Source organism: Aethina tumida, chromosome 3 (genome assembly GCF_024364675.1).
Source record: "Aethina tumida isolate Nest 87 chromosome 3, icAetTumi1.1, whole genome shotgun sequence".
NCBI classification, from domain to species: domain Eukaryota; kingdom Metazoa; phylum Arthropoda; class Insecta; order Coleoptera; family Nitidulidae; genus Aethina; species Aethina tumida.
In genome coordinates, this window is record NC_065437.1 from 28,227,346 (window position 1) to 28,248,327 (window position 20,982).

The window sequence follows — 20,982 nt, forward strand, 5'->3', positions numbered from 1 at the left end:
TTGGTTGTTTTGTGTTATAATTAGAAATAAATTTTATTTAAACTGAATTATTCAATAAAAACACAAATGTAGTTTTATTATTTCAAGTTTAGTGTCATCACATACATTTTATTGCTTTTTATATAATCACATCATTTAACTATAATCCATGTAAATTAAATTTTGAATTCGCGAGGTCGCCTCTCTGAACATCTATCGGTTGGAATATTATGCCATCTATAAAATTATAGTTGTACTCATCTACTCAATTAAAAATTACAAAATCGAATTTCACAGAACATAAATATACATCAATAGGTGACGTTTTGATATTAAGTGAATAAGAATCTTAGTTAAGAAAGAGTGGCTTATAAGTTTAATCTAATCCCAGCTATTCAGTCGCAGTTACAATTGCTTGTAGCTATAGATATAGAAAATTGCGACCAAAAAATTGGACATCTCAGAATTATATTAGGGTAACAAATTCTTATAAATAGAACATTTAATGATAACATTGAAATCCAGAAATTAGTAATGCTAGATGTGTGTCCATAATGCACTAATTTTGAATATTTAGAATAATATTAAAATAATTACTTAACCATTATATACGTATTTAAATAATAAACTTTTATTCGTATAATAAATTATATAAATATTAGAATATCAAACATATCACAAATCAGTATTGCTATACTTAAAAAATACAACTCAAAAATACAACACACAAAAATAATACTGATAAATATTAAACTCTCTGCCGATGAATACTGAGATCCAACGGCAGATCTATATCCATGGCATGATTTCGAGGATCTTCATATGGGGACGGAAAGAAGCAAGTTCTGTTCCATTTTATGACTTTCTCTTCTTTCTTTAAATTTAAGATATTGTCTAAACTTAAAAAGTCTTTTGTCTGATTTATATTATAGCACATGTCACGGCTGCATTTGGAGGGATGCAATTCGTTTTCGTCCGCTTCTATCGATTTGGGGGACAACCTTTCTTCTGCCTTTTGAACTTCCACCGGCACCGCAGCCGTTTGCTGTTTTTCATTTACGAAGTGTTTGTATGTTTTGACATGTTTTCGTAAACTGCTTGGGTCCGTGTACCTTTTGGGGCAGCCTGGCACTTTGCACTGGTAAGGTTTGTCCACCTGGTGCGTTCTGGTGTGCTTAAATCTGTCGCTGGAGTTCGAATATGCTTTGTTACATCCAGGTACCGTACAAACGTAGGGCTTCTCGCCACTATGCGATCTCAAATGGATCTTCAGGTTTTCGGCGCGGGAAAATGACTTTTCGCAAATGTTACATTTGTGGGGCTTCTCATTAGTGTGCGTCCTCACATGTACCAACATCTTATATCTGTAACAATAAATGATGATTTAAAATTTGTTTTAACGGCAGAAGTTGTCACGTAACACCTACCTTGCGTTAAAGCCTTTGTTGTCTCTGGTGCATCCTTCCCAACCGCAATAAAACAGTCCTCCTGGACCACCAACCGCGTGAACCTTTGAAACATGTGCTGCTAGTTCATCCAAACTTTGAAATGCTATTCCGCAGTTCTTCCAGCAGCATCTCGATTCGATCTTTTCTTGCAGTTTGGGCACCGGTTTTTTCACTTCGATGGGTCTTGGTGATATTTCTACGCTTGACAAAGAATTGTCACTGTCACTCTGTAAATAAAAATGATATATTAGAAGGGTTCAGTCATTTAAATGGAGTTAAAACGTACCTGAATACTGTTGGGCGATGGAGGAAACATGAACTCTTCAGGACTGTCCATTGGAGGCCTATAGTAGTTCTCGAATTGTTGGAAGTAAGGAAATTGTGAAGGAATTAAGTTGTTTACTTCTCCGGGATAGTAGTAATAATGAAGTGGTGGTCCAACCACCAACCTATGATGAGAAATATTCATGGTGTTTAACATGGAAATAACAAACAGTGTAAGTTTAACTGACATTGATCATCACGCTTCGGGATTTATATAACCTCCGAAATCTAGAAGGAGACCACACTACATGCTCGATCATTGTCTATCTTATTCGTCTAAGCGAATGAGCTTTATGTAAAAAATCAACAATAATTATATCTACAATGCTGATAAGACGAGCAAGTGTCATAAGTTGTCCATCTTCGTTCAGCTCGTAAACAACGACGAATGTTTTTCCTTATCATTCGCAATTGCTGGGGGCAAAGTGATATTTTGAGTATTTATAAAGAGTCATATTAATGTCAATACGAACTGGTTAAATCCAGCCAGCTTGTATGCATGGTCAGGGGGGCCTGATAAATCTGCTAGTGCTCTTATCTTTCGACCCTCGAACCAGATTCAACCGGAGCGTGATAAGCTCTTATCAAATTAATATTTTCAAAAATTAACCAGAACCCAGTTCCCTCAGTTTATCGTAAACGGATTAATTACAAAACATAAAGTCGACTTTATTTGTCAATGGGTCGACCATGTTTGTTTATGGTCTTGCTAAGTACTGTCTAATGGATTTGTTTATTGAAATTAATAAGACTTTTTTAAATTCATTTAACCATCTATTGAATATTTATAATAAATTAGAAATTCCCTTTTTATGAAATACAATAGTACCTATTTTCATCAGTGATGTGGTGCAATCTCAAATTGAAAAGGCTTATCTAGCAATTTTTCTACTTGCAAACTTGGGAATCACCAATTTGAGAGATCAAAGGTTGAAGAAGAGTACTTCCTTGGCACGAACTTGAAGTATTTATCACAAACTTATCGTAATTTTCTTGACTTATTATTTTGAGTCTTAAATTTTTAACCATACCATATATTTACATACTTAACTAATTTACATTGCTTAAGTTCACTTAAGTTAAATGTCAATTTTCTAAATAAGCAAATCGAATAAAATATAACCCATCTTATAGAACTGTGCTAAGCATTTCTACATCTTCACATGAAGTATTTTATTCACTGAAATGAGATACGCTTAAGTCTAGCTTCTAGATTGGTAAATGAGGTTGCAAAAATCAATATATAGTCGTATTTTTTTCTAAATAATTTCGTCTTATTATATAATTTGTCCTCTCCTATGCATGTCTACAATTATTCCATGGTTGTAGCTGTTAAGTAAATGTTTGAACATGAATTGTGCAGATAAGTGTTTATCTCACCAAAACCGGTTTACATATTTTTGGGGGTCACTTAATTAATACGTGATATAAGAGTTGTTGTCGATGGTGATCCATATAGGTTTATCACGAAGAAAAAAATATAATTGGGACAAATAAAATTTATCGGAAAGCATGTTTCATTCTAAGAACGAAATATCTTGTTCCTTCCTAATTGTAAACTAAATTGTTTATCTGGCTATAGATGTTAGAATATTGTTAATTCATTTGAGGTCACTGGAATCGTTTATATTTTTAAGAGACTTAACGTAGGTACTTATAAAATTCCTCTAATATTAAAGCACTTAAGTTTATAAGTATCTGTTTATATTTAAACAATCGGATTGTTGTCAATTAGTAACGCGTCTGATCACTTGATGAACAGGTGCAAAAGTATACAAACGTGACAAATTAATTTAATATGTTGTTGATCTCCAAAAATAGCTTTATTGTGTATTTATAGATCGTTGATAGTAAAAATATTGGTCTAGCAAAGTGCAAATCACGTTGTTTAACGTGGTATTAATTAAATTAATTTATCGTACCTAACTAATTATTTATTACCCCATTGTAAAGCATGTTGAGAATCGAAACGAAACAAACTAATTCGTGATACAACTTTATAAATAATTAATTTAATTCGATAAGAACATGAACTTAGGGGCGATGTGATAATGACAATGTGTTGTTCTTACACAGATCTAAAATTATCGAGACTTTAATTATTCTCGGTTTGAAGGAATCAAATCCAGTTTTCTTGTGAAATTCACGACCTTACGACCCGCAAACTACGTAGTTCTCCGATATGCTCTGCAGGAGGTTCGATTTTGCGACAATATCCAGTATTGGCAACATGATAAAGTTTATTTAAGTTTTATGCTTGTTTTCATTTTTGTATTATCGTTTGTTTGCATGCGCTGTTTTCGAAATAATTCAGGAAAAAAATTGTACTGCGTATAGAATCAATATTATCAACATTGTTCATGTTATTACCAGGAACTGACAACAACTTTGATTTGATTGTCCTGAATAATTCAGGATATAAAACTTGAGAACTAAAAATAATAAATTCTAAATCCCAATTCTATAAAGGTCATTTGAAGATGATTAAATTTATTAATGAAAATTTATTGTTTTTGTCATGATTTTTAACATTTAAAAATAATACTCATCATCATCATCGATAACCTCCTCAACTTCGGTATTTTACTTTCTGGTACTAACAAGCAAATTAATGTTTCCAATAAAACACATAAAAAGGGCAATTTACATATATCTTGTTAAAAACGGGTTTTACTCCTGCCTGATAACATTCTGAGATACCCACAACTACAGTGTTTTTGTTATTAACTTGCACATATTTAATTGTAACTAAACAAATAATGAAACTTTATGCAATATTGAAACTGCGTGTTTTTAAACAGCCTTTTTACGTACATTGTACCATCTTAATACTTTTGTTAATATTAGTATATGGATGATGATAAAATGGTTGCAAAATGTTATTATCATTTAATTATAAGCTTATTATAATAAATTTATAATAATATATTATTAAACAATTTGTTTCCATAAATAACAAAGTAAATATTATTAATTCTTGTATATTGACGTCTTTATATTAAATAATTGTATTCTAATTAGAAACATATTTTTGGACAAGAAGAATTGATCCTTTATAGTCAGTAAAAAAAAGACATTTTTTTAAAAATTGTGTTTATACATAGAAATGTTGAAATGACTATAAGATAAATGTTATTTTTAGAAAATTTCAATAGTAGTAATCACCATTTTACTTAATGTAATAATATTTTATACTAAAAATTAATTTTTTTTTTAATCATATAAGTTAAATTAACACCAACATCATATTATGTAATAATTATCACTCAATCAACAAAAATCGACAATAAAAATAAAGGAGGCCAAAAATATTTTAAATAATAAATAAAAAGAGTTAATATGATTTTTTTCTGTTTTAATGGACATTTTATTTGAAAATATAAAATATATTTAAGTAGAATTATTATAAAAACAGAAATATTATATAAATAACAAAAAAAAGTACTTTACTTACAGACATTTCTGAAATTATTCATAATAAATATAAGTCGTAAAATTAACAAAATAAATATTGACTAAAATATTTAATTGAAATTAAAAAAATTACAAAAAAATATTTGAAATTAAAATGATAACCTAACATGCATTATTAAGATTTTTTTTGATATTCAAGTTTTTCTCTTTTTATGTATATTTTATTAAAAAAAATAAAATAATATATTTAAGTAGAATTACTATAAAAACAGATACGGATATATTATATAAATAACAAAAAGAATTTACATACAGACATTTCTGAAATTATGCGTAATGAAATAACGTCATAATAAATATTAATCGTAAAGTTAACAAAATTATTATTGACTAAAATATATGGTTCAAAATAAAAAAATACAAAAAATATTTGAAATTAAAATGATAACTCAACATGTATCATTAAGATTTTTTTTTGATATTAAAGTTTTTCTCTTTTTTAATGTATATTTTATTAAAAAAATATTAAAAAATAAAATATTATCATCACAAAAACAGAAATGTTTTGAAAAAAGTATTTAGACACAAATATTTCCAAAATTATCCATTATGTCAGTAATTTTTGATCATAAAATTAACAAAATATATATTAACTAAGTTATTTAGCTCAAGTTAAAAAATACAAAAATATATTAAATTATCACTTAAATGTTAGCCTAACTTATTTATTTTTGATATTCAAGTTTTTCTCTTTTTTAATGTATATTTTATTAAAAAAATATTAAAAAAGAAAATAAAATAATATTATATTTCTGTTGGATCATTACAAAAACGAAAATGATTTCAAAAAATACACAAATATTTCGAAAATTATTCATAATAAATTAATTTTATAGTAAATATTAATAATAAAATTGGCAAAATAAATATATATTAATATTTTAAATTGTTAATTAAATATTAACCTAACATATATTTTTAAGATTTTTTTTGATGCTCATTTTTCTCTTTCTTAGTGTACACTTTATTAAAAAAAATAAAATAATATTATATTTCAGTCGAATCATCACAAAAACAGGAATGTACAAAAAATATTTAGATGTAGATATTTCCAAAATTATTCATGTCAGAGTAAATATTAATCATAAAATTAGCAAAATATATATAAACTAACACATTTAGTTCAAAATAAAAAATACTAAAAATATTTTAAATTAAAATTATAGTCTAAAGTACATTATTAAGATCCAATTAAAAAACAATAAATTCAAGATAAACAATTGCAACTAATAACAATAAAGAATAGTAGTCGCAATAATAAAACGTGATATTTTTTATAAAAAACAAAAAACGTACCACCACAACCCCAAAAAAGTGCACAACACAGCTAAGCTGGCCAACTGACACGTAGAACAAATTTCATAAAACTGTTTTGTTATGTCCCCTGTACCATTCGACCACTGTGGTGTTAAGCTTTTTTATTTGAAATTATAAAAAAACACATGGTAGTGCAGCGGCACAGCTGTGGCTTGGTGGTCGGCGTGAAAAAAGCCCGTTCACACAACCAGCTGGGCACAATTTGTCGATTGTGCACCTATTAAAACGGACCCCATACAAAGAAGGCGATTTGGTGTGACGCTACCAGCGTTAATTCTGTATCTCTTTCTAATACGTAACTTCGTAGCTGTGGGGGTCCGCCAGTAAGTCTTAAATAGATCGCCGAAAGGCCCCCAGCAAGGATAGGTGCACCTTCTTCGATGTGCCGTGTCCATAAACCCAGAGACGGATCCCATAACTATTCTGAATTCTCTTTTATTTATTTTTAACAATTTACACATTTTCTGATAAATTCATTAATAATTGTATTCAAATTATTTTGTTATGTTATTCAAAAATTAATTAATCTTAGTTTTGTTTTAATTTACTACTTTTTGTGGCTGACTTATTTTTACTCATTACTTAAATTTTTAAAATTAGACCTTTTGTATTTAATAAAACACAAATAAATTAAGGAATGCAATAACTTTGTGATAAAAATAATTCATATGTGTACAGGGTAACCCAAATGAATTATCTTTTGCTGTTACTAATATTTGCAGAGCACAAGAGAAAGAACAGTTTTTTAAACATTGAGTATCGCAAACCGCGTTTTGATACTTTTGAGTGCATCTAAAATATTCATGAGAATTAACTTTTAGCAACACTGAAGCACACAATTTGGGTCATGTTCATTTTCCTCAATTAATTCAGTAAATGATTCTAAAACATGGTCTTAAATTATAATTGTTTTTCTAGCAAAATCTGAAAACCGTAAACTCTTTAAAACAACTTGAACTATTTGAAATAAACTTTATTGAGTATACAAGTGCGGTCCTGTTACGATCAACAAAAGGTTCTTATAACCCTAATCTGTAGGTTTTTTTACCTAGGCCTGCTTGACTTGCGGTCGGATTCATAATTGATGTATTGGAGCATCCTTGATTATAGATTACGTGAGGCAAAAGGAAACGCCGCTGCCAGGTTACATTACGTAAATGAAGTTCAATAATAGTACTTTAGTAGTCGGCGCGACTAGTTGACTAGAAAACTGTAGATCCAACCAATTGATGTCTACTTGTTTTTTATTATTCATTATTAAAACTTCTAATTGTATGTTACATTTGTTTGTAAATAAATATTTATTTGGTCAAAACATAATTGTTACAATTTTTTATTTATTTTGATACTAAATATAATTTTTATTGCATCAGATCAATTTATGAGTTATTTTTTCGTTCAGTATTTGATAATATTATATCTTTCCAATCAGCCCACACAAAATTCAATCATGCGCGATAACATGTTCAGACAGTTCATATAATGAATTTCATATCAAACACACGTATTATTGGCACAAAAACATTCAAGGTCAAATTAATATAGATGAAGGTATTTCACAATTTTAAGGGACTTTACTTGGATAACCACTGACATTTTAGATTTTTGCATTTTTTTGTTACTACAAAATGAAATAACATAAAATTTTACACACAGTGTGGCCAGAGATACCCCCATAAAATTTTTGTACGGTTTTGACAAACCTAGATATGAAAATTGAAGAACTCATACCACTGAATTAACCTTAAATGAGTATAAAATGTCATAAAAAAATTATGTATAATTCTGGAAAAATTAATAATTATATTTTTATAAATTTTTTATTTCTTAAATCCAATATACTATGGAATAAAACAGTACAAATTATCTTATTTTACATTTTCCTTTTTGTGAAATTTGGTAGTTAAATATATTATAAAAAATTGCTAGTGTGATTTCTTCAATTTTTATGTCTAAAATTACTCAGTAAATTTTGGTTTTATTCTAAAAAACCTAACATTTTGTCCATAAATACATTTCTTAATGCTCTACAATTGAAAAAAAGATTTTTCAAATTGGTACAATAAAATAAAAATTTTATGAGGGTGTATCTAATATCTCATTCAAAAGGTTTTACATATTTGTATGAGCATGTAAAGCGTCCTACTGTCACAAATGTTTGGTAACTTAAAAAAAATGTTTGGAAAAACTTTTAATTGAAGTAAACTTATATTTTTTAAAAAATAAATCTAAAATATAATAATCAAAAATACAACAGGAATTGAAAATGAAAAACTCTTTAGTCATCCTTTTACAGTTTGCTTTTGCGATACAATACATTCAACTTTAACAAGTCTCGTGAAATTGTTACAATTTACAACAATATTTAACTTTCTCAAAAAATATTTTTAATGTACCCAAATCTTAATTAAATATAATGATTAAGTATAATTCTAAACATTAAACAACTAATTGCCAAAAATAATAAAATATTTAAAGGAAATTTTATTGTAAAAATACACTGCCAATCAAAATTTATTTCACCGATATCAATTTTCTGTTAAATTTATTATTTATTTATATTTCTATTGAAGTTCTTACAAAAATTCTCATATTTTCATTTTATTTTTGCTTTTAATATACACACTTTTTGTAGCGTAATATTTTAAACTATCACATTTTTTCAATAAATAAAATATTACATAAATATATAAAATAATTTATTATATTTTCTATTAGTTTTTAATCCTTATTTATAATAACTTTTATGACAGTGGTGATAATATTGGAAACACGTTTACACGTTGAGTTAGAATTTATCCACTCATTGAAAAATAGAGTGTAATTAGAATCATACCTCAAGGTAGCCCTTCAAAAATTTTATGCTAGGAAACGAATCTCGAGTGAAAGTGATAGTTTATACCATAACAAAAGTTTATCAGGATGAACATTTTTGAGAAATGCAAACGGATTTTGAATACAACAATTTAAAAAAAAAACATGTTGATACTTTTTTCTGAACAAATTGATGAAAAATTCATTAAATTAATAATACTTACGATCGAGTTTAATTTGTCTGTAGATTAAAATCTATCTGTAAATCCCCATTTATATTTATAGCAAATGTATTGTATATTTAAAGAATATATGAAAAGCACCATCAATTTACGTGATAAAATAATAAATTTTTTGCACACTGCACTTCATTAACCTTGATCACTTTATCGATAATATTGGATATATAAATCCAGGAAGGGTTTAATGAGTCATACCAATCATACTCCAGACAAATGCGTACTTAAATAATAACATACATTGGAAGAATATTGGGTAGTAGAAAGAGCGCCAATTTTAAACAATTCAAATTTCAAGGTCATAACATAAAATAATACAAATATAGTAGAAAATTTTTATTAGTTTAGTTTTTTGAAACAACTTAAAAAATAATTTACCTCATTCAATTTATTTGGGTTGCAAAAAATATAAAATTTTGAGTAAACAGTGAATAGTTTTATTATGCATATTACATAATTATGCTTATATTTTTAATAACAAACAAAAGATAAATACTACTTAGAAATGAAATTTTAAATAAAAAGTTTTTAACTTTAATCTTAACATTATCGTGTGGACTAAAGTTTAGAGTATGACTTTTAGGTGTTCTGTGACCTTTAATCATGAACTGAAGTTGCAGTAAGTATTTAACAGTCATTTTATTCACGAGCTGATGTTAACTACAATTTAATTGTCTATTTAGCACAGTAATGATTAATAAATCCTATTTGCAGTCGTAGAAGAGGTATAAAAATTAATATTATAACATTATCTAGACGTTCTTTTTTATTTAAATTTTATATTTAATGTTTAATTTTATGATAATGTTTATATACTGCTATTAGTAGTTTCAACACTAAGAAAATTTTAAATTGAATGAATTAATTCGTTTGTGGAAAAAAATAATATTAATGTACTATTAGAACCTTACATACAGTGATAAAAATATGAGCTGTACTACTTGAAGTGGATTCCATTATATGTAAAGTTGTTATTGTTATGTCCGCAATGCAACTGGTTAATTTAATTTTACTTTTTAATGAAGTGCGTATAAGTTTTATTTTTCATTATATTACATTGCATTGCATTATAGCAACTTTATCCACTCGTTTATTTACTTTATTTACGAAAAATTATAATTCTGAGTTTGCAGCTAAAGCAGTCAGTCTTGAAATAATAAAAAAAATTGAGAAACGTAGCAAAATACGAAAAATATTCTAAAGCTAGAGATCTATATCATGTTAAAAAGCAAATTCGACATAAAAATTTCAACGAGCAATTCAAGAAGCTTAGAGGAATATGGGCATGGAAACTAGTCCAATCTATGCCTTAGAGATGTGCTGAAATTATAAAGCAAAAATTATATTATAAAGAGTATTAATGTAAAATTAAATGTTTGTTAATAAAAATGATTTTCAAATTTAAAATTGATATATTTATGTGCAAATAAATTCAGAAAAATAACTTTATTTTTATAAAATAAAAAAATATTAATTTTTAGAATAGATTAGATAGACAATATTAGTAAATTAATATTATTTTAAAAGTTCACTTTAAGCAACATAGTTGTGACCATAATAATAATGACCACTACTGTATATTGGTTACGTTCGTTGAAACGATAATTTATTTAATATATCGATTAAATTGAAATTATTTATAAAGAAAATTGTACATGTTGAATGAATGTTTTAGAGGTTGAGTCTACTAATAATTTATTTGATTTATTACATATAATATCTAATAGTAAGCTACTCAAAGTAAATATACCCAAAAAGTAAAATTATTTAAAAAAAAATAGACGATCTGTGCTCGGACTCTTAATGTTTACAAAACCACAATGGCTGATTTGTTGTTTGATTATAGACTGTTTTAATTCCAAATTTAGGTTCTCAGGTCATGGTCACAAAATACTTTATTATTGTCACGTATAAATTAGTTTTTTTTTAATGAATGCATAATTTGGGTGTAATTTTAAATAAATTTAAAAATTAATTAAATTATTTTATAACAAAATTATAATTACTATATAATAAAATTATTAAAACAGTTTTTACATTTAAACAATTATTAATTTGAATTACAAAGAAATTTGGACTTTTAACATATAAAAATCCATAAACAAAATTCAAATCATCATTTTCAATTAATAATTAAATTTATTCTTTAAATATATTCTTCCTTTATTATGGATATTTTTCAAAACTGATCCAAACATTCTATAGAAAAACAAATTCGTTGAAAAATAACTTTATTAAAAAAATAATTAATTTAACAATTTACATGCACATACATAGATAATATTGATATAATGGTGACCAATAAATTACGTCTAAATTGTATTTTAGAACAAATCAAACTTAGAATAGACAAAACATAGTGTTTAAGTGTCAATGAAACTTGATTTAATATTTAATTGCCTGCAAAATATCTAAAAACACAATTTATTAAAAAGAGGAACAATAAGAATATCCGACAATTTGTGTATCAATCTTACAATTACTTAAAAATAAAAAATTAATGGGTATTACTCTGTAACATTTGTTGCAAGCCCTCATTTATTATTTTAATAGCCTGTAAATCACACTTGACTATGTTAATCAATTGAGAAACACCATCCTGTTCCATTTTCAAAAACTGTTTAATATCTTCCTCCGAATCTGTATCGATTCTATAATTTTGGGTGGATTGTTTTTTACTACCTTCTATCAATTTAACATGTGAAAGTAATTCGTTTATTTGGCCCTGCAAAACATACATTAGTCATTTAGTAGTGATGTTTAATTAAAATATATACTTTATATTGTTTTGGCGCATTTAAGTGAGCATACATCATCTCCAAACGTCCTCTTAACATGTCTTCTTCAGGTTGAATCGCTATGCCTACTTTTCTCGTACTTTCCTGTTTTACTAATATCTGCAAATTACATATTCATTATGTGTGATTAATGTTATTTTGTGCAAATAAAATACCCTTAATATGCGATGTTGTAATTCTAAAAATTTATGTTTTAATTCGGATATTTGGGCCGTTGAAGAAGCATCTTTAGTCTTCAGTTCACTAATTTCCTTGTTAACTTTCTCCAGAAAGGCTTGGTGGAGACCAGTCTGATGTTCTTGACTTATCATTCTAGACCTTAAGTCCGAAAATCCGTTTATTGCCACAGGAATGTATTTCTTGGGATTGGGATTGTCTTGTATAGCAGCTTGCCACATTTGGGCGTCGACTCCTAAAGAAAAAAATTTACATTAATGAACTACAGTTGTATCCACAAATCGCACCAACCTTCAGGTGGAGATTTCAAATATTCTTCTAGTTCAGCTTTGCTGGGAGTAATAAAAGGCGTTATACAAGTAACTCCTACATTAGATAATTGTTGCTTTTGAGTTGGCTGATTTAAATAGGCTGAAAGATCGGTGGCCGGTATTTTTCTGACGCTTCCAGTAACACCTTTTTCAGATACAGTAATTCTGACCTCAGTCTGAGAATCACTGGCTGACTTAATTTGAGTCACGTCCACAGTTAGATTCGGCTTGTTTCCGAGAATGCCTCCGATACCATTTTTTAATACTTCCCTGTGGTTTTGTAACTCTGAAATCTTTTTATTAAATATTAATTTGACTATCCCTTCCGAGTTGTCTTGTTCCGGAATTATGTTGTAACCGATGGCTTTGAAACGATAGAAGGGGTTCTGGCATTTATAATCAATGGGCGGTTGTTGCATGTTGTAAAAACCTTTGCCGGTGCCCCAACAAGCCTGCAGCATATTCCATTTCTTTAAGATGTCGTCTCTTTCGTCATTAAACACATTTATTGCGTATACACTGGCTACAGCAAGTTGAGCATTTGACTGGGGTGTTTGAGTTGGTGCTGAAAATGTTATTCATTCAATTACATGTCTAGTACGAAAATATTAAAATTATTTAAGTACCAGTTGTTGTAGCAGGTTTAGCTCCAAATGAATTCCCAAACAAATTGGTGGTACTGGTATTCGTGCCAAACCCTCCAAAACCACCGGTCGTCCCGCCAAAACCTCCGAATCCAGAAGTTGTGGTACTCGTTCCGAAACCGGTTGAACCGAACAGTGACGGAGCGGACGATGTGGCGGTATTAAATAATCCTCCGCCAGTGCCAAACCCTGTTTGAGTTGTCCCGGTGGTGCCAAAGAGACTTGGGGCTGACGTCTGAGTGGTGCCAAAGGAGCTACCAAAAAGAGACGGGGTGGAAGAGGTTGCTGTGCCAAAGAGACTAGGAGCTGCGCTGGTATTAGTTGCACCAAAGAGGCCAGTCGCCTGAGTTGTTTGGGTTCCTCCAAATAAAGTTGAAGTACCAGAAGCTGGCGTCGAGAAAAGTGACGGTTTTGTGGTTTGGGCTCCTATAAATTATAAATAACATTAATTAATTGATCACAACTTTGTTAGTCATTACGTACCAAACAAACTTGGGGTGGCGGCGGCCGTGCCAAATCCACCCCCGAAGGCCGGGGTCGAGGTGGCGGGGGCGCCGAATGTGTTACCGAAGGAGGGGGCGCTACTGGCGGGAGCTCCGAAGGTAGAGCCAAATGTGGGGGCGGTAGAGGCTGCCGGTGCCCCAAAGGTGGAGGCTCCGAAAGCGGGTGCTGCTTGCTGCTGAGGTTGTGCACCGAAACCAAAGCCGGTGGACGCCGTTGACGCCGGCGTCCCGAAGCCAGACCCAAAGGATGAAACTAATAATAAATTGATTAATCAATCAATAGATTAAGTTAAATTTAATATTATAAATTGTTTAATTTATTCAAAGAAAAGATAATGGTTTAACATCCATATAATATTTGCAATTGTAATTTTCATATGAATTATGTAACTATTTTATATTTCATTTTTATACCATACAACGTTGCACAACGAATGCCACTATAAATAAATAATCATTATTGTTCCCTGGAGACCCCTTCACGCTCACTCGTGGCAACCCAACCAATTTGAATAATAAATTTGTAGTTTTAGCCTTGTTAAAAATAATTGTTTGATACTGCTATCGCTTAGCTATTTCTTATTCAAATTCATATGCACCACACTACTTTGTTGTTCATCATTGTTTACGGTAATTACTACCTGTATAGTCCTATTTACAAATGTTGATAAACTGCAATTTGAAACTGTAAGTAATTTTTATTATACATATTTAATTAAGATTTAAATATTTTAAAAACAAGTTGTTATATTTTGTACGTTATCATTTTGTCATTAACAGTTAATTGTCATTCGATGTTTCTAAATTTTTTGTTTGAAACAAATGTTGATGAGGTAAAATATAATAAAAATAAAGCAATACAAACGTTTTATTGACATCCTGTTATAAAAACTAAGTGAATATAGTTTGAAAACCAACATTCTTAATTTAATAATTTAATTAGTAGCATATACATCAAAATAAACGAATGTTACTTTATTATGTATGGTATATACAGTTGATTACTCGAAACAATGATTTGCCAAAAACAATCAAGTTATCAAGACATGTATATTATCATGTAAAGATTACACACAATTTTCACCCTGAACTGAACCAATTTGCTTTGAGTTATCCAAGTTCGACTGATATATCTGAACTAATAAAAATAAGCATTTACTTGAAATATACGAGACAAAACTAACTTTGAATAAGCATGACTGAGTTATTATTAAATGTGGTTTTATGAAAAAATAAATATTTCGGAGGATGTGGCTAATTCACGATTAAACCATAAACAAATTCATAATCCATATGTGTAGACACGACGTCACAGTTTGCAAAATTTGTTTTTTATGCTGACCTAATAATACCAAGTAAATATAAAGCAATATGGGGAATTTACAACAATCACGAGAATTACTAAGTATTTCGCAATAGCAAGGAGTAGGACTGTTTGCTAGAATATTGTATTCATTCGATTGAAATGTATTAAACGACAATTTGGACTCACCTTCCGATCATTATAAGTCTGTGCCAACTCAAGTATCTTTAACTTTTTTTAATTACAAATTATAGACTCATATATAGTAATTTACTTATGATTTTAATTAATAAATATTAATATTACATTATCCAATTATTCCATATTATATGTATTTTATTTTTATTTTCATGAATGCATTAGTGTGATTTCTGCGGTTTTACAAATTAGTAAAAAAAATAAATTCCTGTTTGGAAAATCCTACGCTGACTAACGAAAAAAAATATGTATTCCATTGTCCTATTTATCAAAATTATTCAATACAATTTTAGTACATATTGTATACTCAGTTATATGACTAATTGTGACATATTTAAAAATTTTATGGACTATGTAAAGTTAATCTTTATCACTTATATTATTTAGAAATCAGTTTTATTATCGTGTAATGTTGATACGTAAATGGTATACATTTTTTAAAAACATTTGCGGCATTAATAATCTGCAAAAACAATGCCGTAATAAAAAGTGCATAGTAAAAAATATTCATTTCATTGTAATAGGTTGAGAAGTTTCCAAATCCTTTTAAACTGTAAATTCAATCAATTGTAATTTCAAATTGAGAATTTCATCAAAATAATGTTGTAAAATTTATGGTTTCTTCAGCAAATTACTCTCGAGGACATCTGGGATTATTTTCTGCACGATTTTCTTATTGCCGAAAATAGTCATAAATCATAAATTTACTTTTTAATTATGGTAAATATTTATCCCAACCACCAAGGAACAACATAAAAACTTCAAGCTCCCAAAGTTAATTCTATTTCTGCTGTACTTGGTAACATGAATACTTCAAAAAAAAAACTTTTCCACAGTTTCTTTTTCTATTTTTTTTCATTTGAAATTTTCTGACTATCTAATGCTAAAAAATAATAGTGAAAAATTGCAAATTCATTATTACAACTGATAAACTCATATTTCAAAATATAGGACGAGAACCTCGCAAATATCAATGAGTCAAGATATATGTGTTATCGTTATTTCCATAAGGAAATGCGAAAATTATCATGATGCTTTGATCCCAGTGACGTTTTTCTTAAAAATATTAACAAAATATTACTTCTAAAACTTTTGTCAATGATCATTAACTAAACTGAACTAATGGCCAAGATATAATATTATTACATAAGAACTTATATAAAATTCCCAAATTGGTTGTCTTTGGCTGTTGTAGATTATATCTGGACTAATTAAAGAAAAATTTGTCTAGACATTAATTTTTTAATACATTTTAATATATTCGTTTTTAAAATATTTCTAAAAATTTGCACTTGCTATATTTCGAAAAAATATAATATTTTTATTTATTTATCTATATATTTATTTCAAATCTCCCATTTTTTACGTAATATAAGCTACTTATCTTGAAAAGAAATTTTATTAATAAAATTTCTCACATTTGTCAAAAATAAATAGAAAAATAAATAAAAAAGTAATTACAGTTTTCTGAAAGATATTAAAATTCGAAGGTGGTAGCGTTTTAAAAAAATTGAAATGTACATACTAATCAGTTTTTTTAATACCTGCAGTGGCCATATTTAGGACATCCTGTATAAATTTATAATAATCATTTTGGTTAGTTTAAATATTATGGTATGTTCACATAGAAAATGAAAAACAACATTTTAACTACATATTTTTAGTATTTCTATCATTTTTTTATAATTAAAGGTACATCAGTTGTTTTAAGGCGAACATATTTGTTAATAAACATAAAGTTATAAGTAAAACATTAACATTAAACAATTAAATAATTCTTAAATTTTTGATAAAACTTGATAAATCTCTATATGAAACATCAAAAAGACAATCCGACTTCCTTCCAAGATAGCAACACCCCGTAAACACAAGAGTCACCACCCACACTTTTTGTGGGGCATTGTGCACAACGCAGGGGGTAGGGGGAAGGCGGCGTACATAATCCAAGAACACCATTGTATCTTCCCGCACTTCCTTATGGACTCAGATAAAAAAATTACCACGGGAAATATACAGACAAGAGTCAGTGCGTTATGAATAATTGTGCGAATGAAAATCCATTGACGTGATAACTTAAATTGTTTGCATATATAAGAAGCGGCAGCGATTGTCACATCCAGTGAGTGATAGGAGAAGAAGAAACGAACAAAAAAACAACTAGTGTGATTTTTATTGTGTCGGAATATCTTGTTAAAAATGAAGGTACGGTAATGTAATGTTTATGGTTGGTGTTTTCTGTGGCCTTCGATCATTTACATGTTGATAAATTTAATTTCCATGTCGGTTACCGAAGATTTAATTTAGAATATAATAGAAGCGTTATCGGGTTTTCTAACATTTGTTGTTCTAACGTCGAAATAGTTCGTATTCGTGTGTATACCGAAGTTTACTTAAAAATTGATCAGGTATTACTTGGTAACATTTATATTAGAAAAATAAATTAACTTAATTATTATTTAATATACAGCGATAACATATAATCACATTTAAGTGCATAAACAAAAATATACAACTTGAACTCATTTTGTTTTCTTAAACATAAAGAAGGCACAAACTATTGATTAACTGATTTACGTTAATCTCAACAGCTCCACTTATGACCAATTAGCGAAAATATTTTCCAATTAAAATTAAATACGTAAAAGAGTTAGTTAATAATAGTTTTTTTTCTATTTCAGGAACTAAAGCTCGACTTCTCGAAGATCACCAAACACAGGTCCGCCACAGCGGATGAAATTACCACCAAAATCAAGCACATTGTCGACAATTTTACCCACAGCTTTACAATGGCGGATTCGACTGTTACTACCACAGAATCTCTTCTTAAAGCATCTGAAGGGACAACAACAAATGTCGTTAGTACTGTGACAGATGCTATTTCCGATGCAACCACAAACATTGAAGCCATTACGGAAACTACGACACAAGTTGCAAGTGCCATTACTGATGCAATCAGTGATGTATCTAGTGTTACAGAAAAGGTTGTCGATGTTATTACGGATAATGTTACACAGACAGCGACAGAAACTGCCACAGATACAGTGATCACTACAGCCAGGAGTGTCTACGATCTAATTACCTCAGTGAGATCATCGGTGGTAACAGAAACAGCTACACCATCATTGGAAATAAGTACGGGCTCAAGTAATACAGGCATCAACATCAACGAAGTATTGAACACTACAGTAAGCGAAGTGGTCAACAATGTTGATTTAAATGTTACCCAAAATTCATCGAACACGTCGGAAATGATCACAACTACTATGGAAACAATTACAGAAGTGATATCAGAGTCAACGGATAGTGTAACGGCCAATAACGCAATCGTACCTGAAGTGATCACCTCTACCGAAAATGTGATCAGCGTAATCAGGGAAACTACTACTGAAATACTAACAGAGGGTAAACACGACGAGAGCAAACACACCCTCTACATCATTTTCGCTATTGTAATAGCTATGCTCATTTTGGTGGCGATAGTCATGTTTGCCGCCTATAAGGTGCACAAAACCAGAAAAAGTAAATGTAGAGCCTATGATGTGACACAACTGAAGGATGTCAGCACATCCACAACAAAATCAAATGATTGTGATGATGCTTTCAACGTAAAAATATAACCAATTGTAAGAGATTATTGGTTAAGATATGTTACTATTAATATTTGAAAATATTTCCCATTCTACTCAGTGCAGTGCACAACTTATTATCTATGTTTACTTAAAATTTGTTAATATTATTTATATATTTTTTCGATTATGTTATATTGATAATTGTATTATTAGTATTTTGTTGAATAATAAAGATTATTAATTTAAAATGTGATTTTTTAAAAATACACACCTGAACTGGGCAAATTAGACGACAAAATCACAACACGGAGCCTATATTTTTTCACTTCATTAACAGACAATTTAAATTAACAATTTTACCTTTATATGTTTTATATCTAAGCAACTTATTTTTGTAATATCATAGTAAAGTTGTAATTTGCAACATTATACTTTTTCCTGTCGACAACCTTTAATTTTGAAAAAAAAAAAAATAAAAACCATTAATCTAATATATTGTAAATAATAAAACAGGGGAGTGTTAATAACTATTAAACAAAATGTTACTTTAAAAAATATTATTTAGTAAATTAGCATTATTTATTACTTTTATAAGACAAACTTTTCTGGCAAACTGAAGATTTTACCGATTTTATGAATAAAAAAATATATGTAGCATATACAATTGTACTCAATGTCATACACAACTTATTTCCTATGCGTACTTAAAATTATTAGTATTTATATATTTTTTTGTTATGTTATACTTATTAATATGTAATGTATCTATTTTCTAGGAGTCATGATTATTAATTTCAAAAGTACTTTTTCGACCTATACTGCGTTGAATCTACGTTTTTTACTCGATTCATACACTTTTGCTAAATTTAAAATAAAAAAGTCTATATCTTGGTTATGTAATATTAATAATTGTTTTTGTAGTTTGTTGAATACCAAAGATTATTAGTTTTAAATTAGTTTTTTTGATAAAATAGACCTGAAATGGATAAATTTGATTGCTTCGACAAAATAATGACACTAAACTTATATTTTTATTTACAGACTTTTTCCAAATATAAATTAAAAAAATTGAAATTAAATTATCATAATAATAAGGTTGCCTTTGCATCATTATAAACTTTTATTGTCAGACAAACTAGTAATTTTTTAAAATTATTTAAAACTTTCAATCCAATTAGTATGAAATAACAAACAAAGAAGAGTTAATAACTGTTAAATAAAATATTAATTTTTAAAAAATATGGATAAATAGTTATTTCAAATCAGAAATGAAAAATTGAAATTTAATTTCTGGAAAATTTGCATTATTTATTATTTTTATAAGACAAAATTTTCTAACAAAATTCGATAATAAAATATTGTTGTAGGAAAGGGTAACCACTGTATGGTACCTCATACCTTGTACATCCTTTTGTGTGTATTTTGTAAAATTATGAGTAGCATGTTAGTAATTTATTAAATTAACTTGATGAAATATACATATATTCACAACTAGTCCAAATAAGTGAAGTTAAAAATACTAATCGAACAGAAGTAGTAACAAGTTTATTATTATATGTCTATCAGATATGTATGTCTATTTATTAATTTGATTTCTGGATGATTAATTATTGAATATAATACACAATTATTAAAGACAAAGAATTTCAATGATAGCTTTTAAAGAACCGCTTTGTTGACAAAGCAATCTAACCTACAATTACACTTACCTTTAGGTTGTGTGGCTCCAAAAGTTGGTTGTGAAGTACTTCCAAATGTAAAAGACATACTTTGTTTTTAATTAATTATTTAAACTATAATGAAATAATGCGAGGATTTGATTTTTAATGAAATGACACTAAACATAACCACAAAAATTTAAATCCACAGCATACCAACTTATAA

The 20,982-nt window shown here is 28.4% G+C and overlaps 3 protein-coding genes across 3 annotated transcripts; 1 reads left to right on the forward strand and 2 right to left on the reverse strand.

The window, feature by feature from the left end:
- Nucleotides 1–652: 652 nt before the first annotated feature.
- Nucleotides 653–6,587, reverse strand: LOC109596616 (zinc finger protein GLIS2 homolog). The gene is made up of 4 exons (XM_049964355.1): nucleotides 6,522–6,587; nucleotides 1,714–1,876; nucleotides 1,407–1,654; nucleotides 653–1,343 (listed from the first exon to the last, which is right to left on the reverse strand). The coding sequence occupies exons 2-4, from the start codon at nucleotides 1,762–1,764 to the stop codon at nucleotides 728–730; spliced, it is 915 nt and encodes a 304-aa protein (XP_049820312.1). The 5' UTR covers nucleotides 1,765–1,876; nucleotides 6,522–6,587; the 3' UTR covers nucleotides 653–727.
- A 5,229-nt stretch (nucleotides 6,588–11,816) lies between these two features.
- LOC109596625 (nucleoporin p54) lies at nucleotides 11,817–20,959 on the reverse strand. The gene is made up of 7 exons (XM_020012194.2): nucleotides 20,808–20,959; nucleotides 14,009–14,281; nucleotides 13,508–13,951; nucleotides 12,862–13,446; nucleotides 12,549–12,805; nucleotides 12,373–12,492; nucleotides 11,817–12,320 (listed from the first exon to the last, which is right to left on the reverse strand). The coding sequence occupies exons 1-7, from the start codon at nucleotides 20,863–20,865 to the stop codon at nucleotides 12,093–12,095; spliced, it is 1,965 nt and encodes a 654-aa protein (XP_019867753.2). The 5' UTR covers nucleotides 20,866–20,959; the 3' UTR covers nucleotides 11,817–12,092.
- Nucleotides 17,451–19,346, forward strand: LOC126264830 (uncharacterized). The gene is made up of 2 exons (XM_049964315.1): nucleotides 17,451–17,731; nucleotides 18,208–19,346. The coding sequence occupies exons 1-2, from the start codon at nucleotides 17,726–17,728 to the stop codon at nucleotides 19,144–19,146; spliced, it is 945 nt and encodes a 314-aa protein (XP_049820272.1). The 5' UTR covers nucleotides 17,451–17,725; the 3' UTR covers nucleotides 19,147–19,346.
- Nucleotides 20,960–20,982: the final 23 nt, after the last annotated feature.